The 11082-nt window shown below is 47.5% G+C and overlaps 1 protein-coding gene across 1 annotated transcript in view; it reads left to right on the forward strand.

Annotated features, from left to right (window-relative positions):
• Positions 1 to 6571, forward strand: part of CALCOCO2 (calcium binding and coiled-coil domain 2) — a 28150-nt gene extending 21579 nt beyond the window's left edge. Inside the window, exons 10-13 of the mRNA XM_004764755.3 lie at positions 1338 to 1433; positions 3731 to 3866; positions 4954 to 4982; positions 5511 to 6571. Of these exons, the coding sequence (XP_004764812.1) occupies positions 1338 to 1433; positions 3731 to 3866; positions 4954 to 4982; positions 5511 to 5687 (438 nt within the window). The 3' untranslated portion in view covers positions 5688 to 6571. The remainder of the gene's footprint in view (positions 1 to 1337; positions 1434 to 3730; positions 3867 to 4953; positions 4983 to 5510) is intronic.
• The last annotated feature ends 4511 nt before the right edge of the window (positions 6572 to 11082 follow it).

Below are 11082 nucleotides of genomic sequence, written 5' to 3' on the forward strand. Positions count from 1 at the left end.
CGATTCTTTATTCCTCACATACCCAGAGCGCCCCTAACTGTGAGGATTGTGTATCTTATGCTTTAGGCGCCTAGGAGCAAGAAAACAGCAGTGGAGGAGCAGTTAGTACAAGAGGTGGAGCGCCTAAAGGCAAAGGTAGAGGCCGGGAAAGCTTGTTTCTTAGAGAAGTACAAAGAGTGTCAGCGACTCCACAGGCAGATCAGGCAACTCAGGGCGGCTGCGCAACTGGTAGGTGCCAGAGCTCAGGGGGCCCAGGAAGCCAGGGGTGTGAAGGTCTGCGGTTCCTAGACCAAAGCCCGGAGGACTGCCCACCCTCATTGAGGAGAAACACTTCTCTTCCTGTTAGAAAGAGGAGGGATGAAGTGTGTGGCCAGAGACCAATCTGGGGGTCCCCGGAAGTAGAGGCCCCAGTCCAGCCATGGGTCTCAGGGAAGGTGGTGGTAACCATTGAGCAGGTTTCTGTGCAGACTCAGATAGCCCTTTCTTATTTCTGCCTTTTGAGGAAGTGAAGCAGGACCCGAAGAGCCAGCAAGAGCCCATGGGGATGGGGAGCCGGGAGCCTGCAGTCAGCTCTGTCATCGGGTAGCCCCTCTCGCATTCCTACCTCAGGGTCGGCTAGAAGCGCACAGCAGTTTGGGCACCAGCGTTCAAATAAAAAATCTTGGAAAAAAAAAAAAACACCACAACTAGTAGGATTAGCTTAAGTGTGTCTGTGAGGTATGTGCACGTGTCTGTCTGTAGGTAGGAGATGGGAAGCACGGACGCATGCCTGCCAAGTGTGGGGTTTATGAAGTTAGGTCCACCTGTCACAGCGGGACGCCCAAGACCTCAGTCCAGGGTCCTTGTAGCCTTGGATAAGCGCCTTCCGAGGTTCCTTGTTCCTCAGTGTTCCTTGAGTCCAGATGCCTGTCCTCACTGGGAGGACGTCCCATCAACTTAAGTCCCTCATGCTACATTGAGTGAGGTGTTTATTCCAGACCAAGATGCGTGTTTCCATGGTTGGGTGCTGTTCAGTAGGGCTCCGGTTAGCCCTAATTCTGATAAGTCAGTCTTGGGGCTTTTCCCAAGTCCGTCTTTATGACTTTTCCCCTCTTTGGTCACTTTCACTACCAGCTTAACCAAAAGACATCAGCATCTCTGATGCCGAGCCAGGCCTTCAGGCATTTTGTTAAACCATGGCATCACCTCCGCTGTGCGCCCCCACCGAGCTGCCTTCTCCCCTCCTCAGTCCCATCACGTGGGGAAACCAGACCCTCCGCAGGCCCCTTGTGGTACCCCACCCTGGATCCAGATTATAGTATGTGAGCCTAATCCTAACTGGTTTTTGTTATTGACAGGATGAGAACTCGGGCCTGTCAGAAACACTGAATGAGAACAAGATCGTATGTAATGTTCTACAGAGAGAGAAGGAGAGATTGGAAAGAGAAAACGACGTGAGTGTGTACAACAGGGTAGAAAGTCCAAGGTGTTTTGTTCTGTTTAAAGATTTTTTTTTAAAGATTTTATTTATTTTTTTGAAAGACAAATCACAAGTAGGCAGAGAGGCAGACAGGAAGAGAGAGGAGGAAGCAGGCTCTCCATTGGAGCAGAGAGCCCAATGTGGGGCTCGATCCCAGGACCCTTGGATCATGACCTGAGCCGAAGGCAGAGGCTTTAACCCACTGAGCCACCCAGGTGCCCCTAAAGATTGATTGATTGATTTGAGAGCGAGTGAGCATGTGGTGGGGAGGAGCAGAGGGAGAGAGAGAATCTTAAGCAGATTGCACGCTGAGCACGGAGCCCAGTGCAGGGCTCTCTCTCACGACCCTGGGATCATGACCTGAGCTGAAATCAAGAGTCGGCTGCCTAACTCACTGAGCCACCCAGACGGCCCTAGAAACCCCAAGGTTTTAAGGAGCAGGAGGAGGGTAACCCAGAGATGTGGTGATTAACAAGTTAAGTAAAAGAGCCCTTTCTGGGACTGTGGGTGAAACCGTTGCTCCTATGAGTAAATTTAATCTAGTCCTCATCTACCACGAACCCTCTCTTGGTTCTGTAACTGAAACTTGTTTGTCCTGGTAGTAGTCAGCTTGAAAGGAACACCTTGACGGAAGATCTATCTTAATTCATTTTGCTCTTAACTCCCCGCCTGTAGTAAGTATTGTCTTTGTAGGAGAATATCCGACGTCATTTCTAGGCTAGCTGAGGGACCCCTTTCCTTCTGCGTGACTTTTTCCTTTTCTTCTGCTTCCAGACCAGGGTAGTAGTGACGGCCTGTGCCTGCCCTGGACCCGTGGCCGGCTCCTAATAAAATGCTCTGCGTTCCTTCCCTCACTCATTCATACATCTCTTCATTCATTCATTCATTCATTCATCCAGGCAGTATTTATCTTCTGCTGTGGGTTAGACACAAGCTATTCTTGGCTGATTGAGGATGATGGCAGCAAATAAAGAAGCTGCACCTCGGGGCGCCTGGCTGGCTCAGTTGGAGAAGTGTGTGACTCTTGATCTCAGGGTTGTGAGTTCAAGCCCCATATTAGGTATAGAGATTATTAAAAACAATAAATAAAAACTTAAAAATAAAACAGTACTTAAAGGCACTTTCCTGCCCTTGCATCAAAGTCAGGTGTCCCAGCACTCTGGCTTATGCTCCTAGATCTACACCTGCCACGGTTCTCCAGCTTGCCCCTCTCTCTAAGCCTTCAGGGCTGTGCCTCCAAGTGGTCATCTCTGGCTTTGATTATGTCATTTATATCGATGCCTTTCAGCATTATAGGGGCCTTAGGAGTCTGTTTCCGTCATCTTCATCCTCTTGATTTAGATAAACAGAGCTTGACTTTGAAATCTCTATTTTCGGGCACCTGGGTGGCTCAGAGGGTTAAAGCCTCTGCCTTTGGCTCAGGTCATGATCTCAGAATCCTGGAATCCCTGCTCAGCAGGGAGCCTGCTTCCTCCTCTCTCTCTCTCTCTCTACCTGCCTCTCTGCCTACTTGTGATCTGTATCTGTCAAATAAAATCTTTAAAAAGAAAAAAAAGAAATCTCTATTTTCTGGAATAGTCTGATGGGGCGGTGGGAGGGAGGGAAGAGGACACACACAGTTTGCAACAGGGAGGAAAAGAGCTGATATTTGAAAGCTTTGTTAAGAGCTATAGTAAAGCCGTCTTAATAAAGATGTGAAGAGGGAGTTTACTTTTTTTCTAAGAACTTTTAAAGCGCAGTCTGTCCTCCATGTAGCTTATTCTGTCTCATTCTCTCATCCCCCCCTTCCTCCTTTCACTCTCTCTGTTGGTATATCCCTTTGAAAGGATAAAACACGAAGAAGGGAAAATTGTATCAGATGAATATTCCATTGTGTAAGACAATTATCCTAGGAAAGAGACTAAAAGAAGCATTTTGCTCTCAGTAATGTGCAGAAGCTTCGCCCTTAATATAGGTCCCGCCCCCCTCATCTGTGCACACAGCGTTTGTACCCCATCTCGGTTGGTATGTATTTAGAGACTTAAAATTCTTTTTTGCAATTAATCGAAACAAAATTCAGTATACACTTAAATTCAAGTGTAAAGAACTCAGATCTTCCTAGTGCGGAGGCTGCTACTTCCCCTTTAGAATTACGACTTGTCGGTTCCTGGGATTCTCCAGCGCCACACTGTTCATGGAGAAGTACCCGTAACGGGCATCCCCTAGCCAGTTGCTTGTGGCCCTCCTTTGTTGTTGTCTTCCAACGTGTGTCTCTAAACATTCTCTCCCTAGCTTTTGAAGAGGGAGAACAGCAGATTGCTGAGTTACATGGGTCTGGATTTTGACTCTCTGCCCTATCAAGCGCCTACTTCGGATCAAGGAGGTGCTGGACAAAACCCAGGACTTGTCTATGGAAACCCATATTCTGGTAAGGCAACTGCCGTTGGAGCTAGAAGGCCCTTGCCTGCATCCCTTTCCCCCACTAATTTTTTTTTTCTTTTTTGTGGTCTGAGATGCTAATTAAGACCAGTCTCATTGTTAAGACTTGCTGGGCAGAAGCCGAGGACCCAATAGAAAGATTGCCAGGCGAGAAGTGTTAATTGAGAAATAAATCTGAATCTAGAAGACGCAAATCAGATCATTCGCCTAGAGGCAGCAGACACAAATTGAGTCCCGTGGCTATATTCCAAATATATAAATCAGAGAAATGTGTCTATGTAGAAGATATACACATACAAAGCTGAGGAAGCTAATTAAGGTTTGGAAATGGAAGTGTAAGAGGTGGGGTCTGCCGCCCAGGAATGGGCAGTTAGGGCAGCCTCTCGATGGCCTGACCCAGGGTAGCAGGAATGTGCCCCACAGAGAGCCCAGGGTGGTTTAGAGGACAGGAAATGGGGATGAAAACTAGTCTTGTCACTCAAGGATGGAGGGTCAGATTGTTCTTGCCAGGGACAAGGAAACAGGGAACTTTCCCTCTTTTTTGTCTCCAAAAGTGGTAGAAGACCTCATGTCCTTTTCTTGGACAGTTTAAAGGAGTCATGTTCTCCTTGGAGTCACAGTCAAATCTTTACAGCAGGCAGGAGTATACATTTATTTTCTCTTTAAAAATATTTTTAAGCGTTTTCATTTAAAATACCAGGTTATGTGGCTTCAGTCCTAAAATCTATTCTCAGATTGTTTTCTTATTCTTATTAAATTGTGACTTTTTATTTAAATCTCATTTTGCCCATACTGAGAAGAGGCTGGGTTTAGGTTTTTTTGTTTTTTGTTTTTCCTGATTCTGTAGCATACACATGGCTATCAAAAGTCTCATTTCATTATTTTTTCCTCTTTTCCCTTCAGCATTGACCTAGATCCCCTCTATCAGCAGTTAATGGTACACAGAGAGAAAGAGTCAGAGGCAGTGGGGAGAAAGGGAAGCGAAGGGGGTTACAGAAACCAGCTAACAGATCACAGCTGGAGAATCCAGGGATGGTATTTCTCTCATTGAATGAAACCTTTTTTATGATCCTCAGGTATCCAGGAAAGTTCGGCCCCAGGCCTGGTAAGTATGCGAATCCGGAGACTGCCCACATCAGATCCTTGAAAAGTGCCCCTTCCTGCTCCAGTTCATGGGAGAACCATAGGGAGACTGGTTCATTTTGATACTCCAGAAGTCCCCTGGATCAGCTGGGTTAAACCTCAGCTGAGGGAGCCCGTTGAGGTGGGGAGAAGAAAGCCCAGTTCGCCCCTCAGCTTTCTGCTCCTGTGATCTCCGCCGTGAGCTGAGGTTGGCACCAGAACTAGGGAGCAGATGTGAACTAGGCAGGCAGCCCAGCAAGGTGTGTCCGCTGTCCCCTCCGGGCTGGAGGCTCTTCGAACGCTGTAACAAGTTGTAGGTCCTTTCACTCCTGGGGTAGAGAAAGCCTCAGTGAGTGTCTCCCAGTGTGACTTCATTCATTCATCCTCTACTTCTTGAGCACCTGCCATGTGCCAAGTGGTACGCCCCTTGCTGAGGATGTAACAGAATATGAGACATGGCCTGGGCTGCAGAGAGCTACACCTGTCCTCACGCCTTTGCTCTTCCTCCCAGCTCGCCATCAAGAGATGCCCCACCTGCAAGTCAGACTTCTCTGATGACATTTTCGATCACACCTTGGAACAGCAGCGCATGCAGACCCTGTGTCTCAATTGTCCAATCTGTGACAAGAGCTTCCCAGCAACAGAGAAGCAGATCTTCGAAGACCATGTGTTCTGCCACACTCTCTAAGTGTCCCAGACACGTGGATCTATACTGTGCATCGATTTTTATAGAGTAGAACCTATAGCTTCTACTTAGAGCTCTGACCCACGATCCTGCCTAACATGAAATTCCTAGGGATTTAATCAGTCCTGGGGCCCTACGGGTGGAGTCGGAGTCATGGTGATTATCTGCAGAGTAGTGGCGAGGCCTGTCACTTCCATCCTTGTGGGTTACTACCTTTTAAATCCCATAACTAGCTGCACCATCCTCACGTCTGGTGCCCCGCCTTCTACAGGTCTCCAGTACAAGGGCCCTGTACAAGCAGTCGAGCTGGCCCTTCTTTCACAACAGGCTGGACTTGAGTACTAAGCAGTTCATTTCCAAGTTGTCCCAGTGCCCTTCAAGGTCAGGCCTTGAGTGTGTTCATTGTCGGTTCCCAGTCTTAACCATGCGGCTGGTGATCGAGCAGAGGTTGAGAATTTCTGCCGCCTCCTCAGGTCTCTCTCTCCCACTGATTGCATTTAAACAAGCCACAGATGGCCACCACAGAGAACTCCGACATCCCACTGGGATACCAAAGGTTTCTCATCTTGACTTCTCAGCACCCAGCAGAAGCATCTTATTCCTGAACTATAGACACAAAGTATTTCATTCACAGAAAGCCTTCTCTCTCTCTGGATACCTCTGTTTGGCATTTTCTACTCTTCGATCTTTCCTGTGCACATAACTGCACATAACCTTTATTGTAAGTCCGTCCTTAATGATTAGTAGGACTTGTTAGAAACTGTTGGGGTCTGCAACTTTCTGAGCAGGTGAGTTTGACTATGGATAAGTCAGAATAAGAACTATTGTTAATCTCTTTAATACTAAAAATAAACTCGTCCTATCTTGGGGACATTGTTCATTTTAAACTGGGTAATTGGGCTTTCTGCTCCTTTGTTTTAAGCGTCTGAGAAAAGGAACCAACAGGCTAATGGGAATTCTAGAGCCCACCAGTCGATTTCACTTGTCTTAACTAGTCAACAAGAGTGTCCTGGCAATGACCTGGAGATGGAGAGGAAGGTGGTGGAACATTCGTTCGAGCAGTCTGGAGCCCTGGCTTCTTGCTCGAACCTTCCACGCACTTTGTGAAAGGGGTCAGTGTGCATTTGGGAACCCTTTATGATCTAGGTTCAATTCCCTCCATTCAGATCTGCCTAATAGAACGATAAGAACCATTTTCTCACCACCACCCCCAACTCCCTCACCCCCCACCTCAGGATTGAACAAATGGAAATGACTCCAGGAAGTCAACCAGCTGGTCCCTCTAGAGACTTCTGCAGAAACTTCTGAATGATGTAAACCTTGATGTCACAAATAAGGTTGAGTCAACTTCCTTCTGGGGCTTTCCCTGATGTGAGTTATGCCTTAGACTAGCTGTCTCGTATTGTCCTAGTCATGGTTCCTTGTCTTCATTTCTCCTTTGATAAAATGAAGATGAAACTACACTCCGGGGGCTTCTGGGCGGCTCAGCTGGTTAAGTGTCCGACTCCTGATTTCGGCTCAGGTCGTGATCTCTGGGTCCTGAGATCAAGTCCTGCCATTGGGCTCCACACTCAGCAGGGCGTCTGCTTGGAGATTTTCTCCCTCTGCCCCTTGCCTGTGCTCCCTCATTCTCAAATAAAATCTTAAGAAAAGAAACCACTCTCCCTCCTCCTTTATCACCTCAAGGAGATGTCTCTTGGACTCAAGGCTTTTGCCCCTTAAGAATCCTGTGGCATTAAGACTAACTCCAGTAGGTGCGCCTGGGTGGCTCAGTTGGTTAAGCCACTGACTGGCTCAGGTCATAATCCTGGAGTCTTGGGATCAAGTCCTGGGCTCAAGTCTACTCCCCCTGACCTTCTCCCCTCTCGTGTTCTCTCTCTCTCAAATAAAGTCTTTAAAACAAAAAAAAAAAAAAAAAAAGACTACGATACAGAAATGTAATGGGGAGATGGTACCACCGTTTTCCTGGCAGACACCCTCCCTCCCTGCAGAATTGCTGCTGCTCCCCAGATCGGTCCAGTGAAGAAGCGCAGTTTCATTTATTTCGTACTCGTCAGCTCTTAATTAAGCACATGAATGGAGAAGAGCAGCGGTGCACATAATCCGAATGAGTGAATACCATTTTCTGGTGAATTACCGACCCCTTTGCCCCCGCTACCCTGAGGGTTACCGTGATTATCAACAGCAGCAGGAGCCCTTCCACAGGCTTGGTTTGAAAACCCGAGTGTTAATGATCCTTTTTGCTGGATGTAAAACAAAGCATCTTTAACCACTGTTCATTATCCCCAGCTGCTCTTACCAAGGCTTTGAAGGGGAAATTCTGCTCCAGGCAGCTCCTAGGGAAAGGAAACAATCATTCTTCTATAATCCACTCCTCACCCCAGCCGCCTTCTGCTAACCTCCTCGCACCCACACATGTTAACGGCTGTAAAATACCTGCAGAAAGGAGCAGGAAGGTGTGGGAGCAAAGCACATGTGCCTAAATTGGATTTTAGCATCTTTGTATTTACGAAACAAGCTTTCTTTCCTCATTCATCACTTCTAGGTCTGATATTAAAACATTTTTGCATTACTTACACACTCAAGTGACAGGCAGTAGGGGAAAAGTCAGCTGGGCACTCTGTGTGTGTGTGTGTGTGTGTGAGAGAGAGGTGAGAGGAAGTGAATTAAAATCCGAAAAGAGAGGGGCACCTGGGTGGCTCAGTGGGTTTAGCCTCTGCCTTCGGCTCAGGTCAGGATCTCAGGGTTCTGGGATCGAGCCCCGAATCGGGCTTTCTGCTCAGCAGGGAGCCTGCTTCCCCCTCTCTCTCTGCTTCTCTGCCTACTTGTGATCTCTCTCTGTCAAATAAATAAAAATCTTAAAAAAAAAAAAAACAAAGAGTTGGCAAGATATTCCGGAAGCCTAATGCCCCCCTCGCCAGAACACCTGTGGCTTCAGCCCTTTTCCTTGGTCTTGCTAAAAATCGGGATGACATGAAACGGCCTTGATGTTTCAACATCCTTCCCTGCGATTTGGGTTATCTTCGGCAGCGGCAGTGGACCACAGCGAGCTCAGCTCTAACATGGTCTCCTAGCAACAAACGGTAATGAGATGCCAGGCCCGGCCTGAGAGATGCAGACTGCCACCTAGGAAAAAGCAAACTGGCCTCGACATGGGGATCTTGACCCAGAGACCCCCAACTGCCCAGAGGTAACCGACAACGGGCCACAGACGCTGGGCCACAAGGCCCAGCCTTCCCAGTGGCTCTCATGTAAATATTAATATGTTGTCTCTGCACGCATGCTTCCTAGTTCAGACCGTGTTCATATATTCCACATCTACTTTAGTAATCTCTGAAGCAGCTATTAACTCCCTTTTTTTTTTTTAAGATTTTATTCATTTATTTGACAGAGATCACAAGTAGGCAGAGAGGCAGGCAGAGAGAGAGGAGGAAGCAGGCTCCCCATGGAGCAGAGAGCCTGATGCGGGGCTCAATCCCAGGACCCCGGGATCATGACCTGAGCCGAGGGCAGAGGCCCAACCCACTGAGCCACCCAGGCGCCCCTTAACTCCCATTTTTATAGATGAATAAGTTGGAACCTGGAGAAATAACTTGCTAAAAGTTGGAACAACCCAAATGTCCCTCAGTCGATGAATGGATAAATAAAATACAGTGTATCTAGAGGATGAGATATTATTTGGCAAAAAAAAAAAAAAAAAAGATCGAGAGGTATCTGGCTGACCCAGTCAATGGAGCGTGTGATTCTCAATCTCCGGGTTGTGATTTTGAGCCCCACATTGAATGTAGGGATTACTCAAAAATAAAAATTTTAAAAAGAGGCACCTGGGGGGTGCCTCGGTGGCTCAGTGGGTTAAAGCCTTTGTCTTCGGCTCGGGTCATGATCCCAGGGTCCTGGGATCGAGCCCCACATCGGGCTTTCTGCTCAGCGGGGAGCCTGCTTCCCCCTCTCTGCCTACTTGTGCTCTCTGTCTGTCAAATAAATAAAATCTTTAAAAAATAAAATAAAATAGGCACCTGGGGGGCTCAATTGGCTAAGCAGCCAACTCTGATCTCAGTGATGTGAGTTCAAGCCCCGTGTTGGGCTCCACACTGGGCCCGGAGTCTACTTTATTTTTTTTTTTCTTTTTAAGATTTTATTTGTTTGACAGAGATCACAAGTAGGCAGAAAGAGAGGAGGAAGCAGGCTCCCTGCTGAGCAGAGAGCCCGATGCGGGGCTCAATCCCAAGACTCTGGGATCATGACCTGAGCTGAAGGCAGAGGCTTAACCCACTGAGCCACCCAGGCACCCTTGGAGCCTACTTTAAAAAAAAAAAAGGAATTGAGTAACTTGCTTCACAACATGGAAGGACCTTGAAAACATGCTAAGTGGAAAAAACCCATCCCAAAAGAACACATAGTGTGTGATTCCATTCATATGAAACGTCCAAGATAGGCAAATCTGTAGAAACAAAACAGATGAGTGTTTTCCTAGGGCTGAGGGTTGGCGGGGGGGGGGGGGGGGGGGGGGGGGGGGGGGGGGGGCGGGGGGGGAGACACTGGAGAGTCACTGCTCAGCTCATGGGTATGGGATCTCTTTTGGAGGGTAAAGAAAATGTTCTAAAATCTATTGTGGAAATGTTTGCACAACTCAATACACTACAAACTACTGAATTACACACTTTAAGTGGGTGAATTCTATCTCAAGTATCTCAAGTTCTATCTCAAGTATTTTTAAAAGGTTAGAGAAAGGGCATCTGGGTGGCTCAGTCGGTTAAGCATCTGCCTTCGGCTCAGGTCATGATAATCCCAGGGTCCTGGGATCAAGTCCCACATCAGGCTCCTTGCTCAGTGGGCAGCCTGCCACCCTGCCTCCCACTGCTGCTCCCCCTACCTGGGATCTCTCTCTCTCTCTCTCTGTCAAATATACAAATAAAATCTTAAGAAAAAGAAAAAGGGTTAGAAAAATAACTTGCTCAAGTCATCCATCCACTGACTCAAGGTAGAATGTCTTACAGACAAGGTAGAATGTCTTCATGTGGGCTGGGCCCACATTACCGGATTTGGTTAGAGTGTACTTATTCCAGGAGAGCCCACTGCCACAGCAGCCTGGGGTTTTCCCCCTCTCTCGGGCTGGAAGCAAGCAGCAGCTTTGGTCATGACGGAATCAAGACGAACAGGGTCAGGGCAATCATCAGTAGTCCACCATTTGGCCAGCAGCTTTAGTGCTCTCTGGGAATATCTATTCTGTGGAGATGAATGTACCCAATAAAGTTGGGGGAGAGAGTCACCAGCCACAAATTTCAGATAATCATATTAAGGGAGCCAGCCTGCTCTGCCTAATGTTATTACTTTCTCCCTGTGGAAAGAAGGAATATGACACTCCAGGGACTAAGTCTATTGTTTACTCAGTCAATCA

The sequence above is a fragment of the Mustela putorius genome, unplaced genomic scaffold, assembly GCF_011764305.1.
Source record: "Mustela putorius furo isolate JIRA1106 unplaced genomic scaffold, ASM1176430v1.1 tig00003962_pilon_pilon_pilon, whole genome shotgun sequence".
NCBI lineage: Eukaryota > Metazoa > Chordata > Mammalia > Carnivora > Mustelidae > Mustela > Mustela putorius.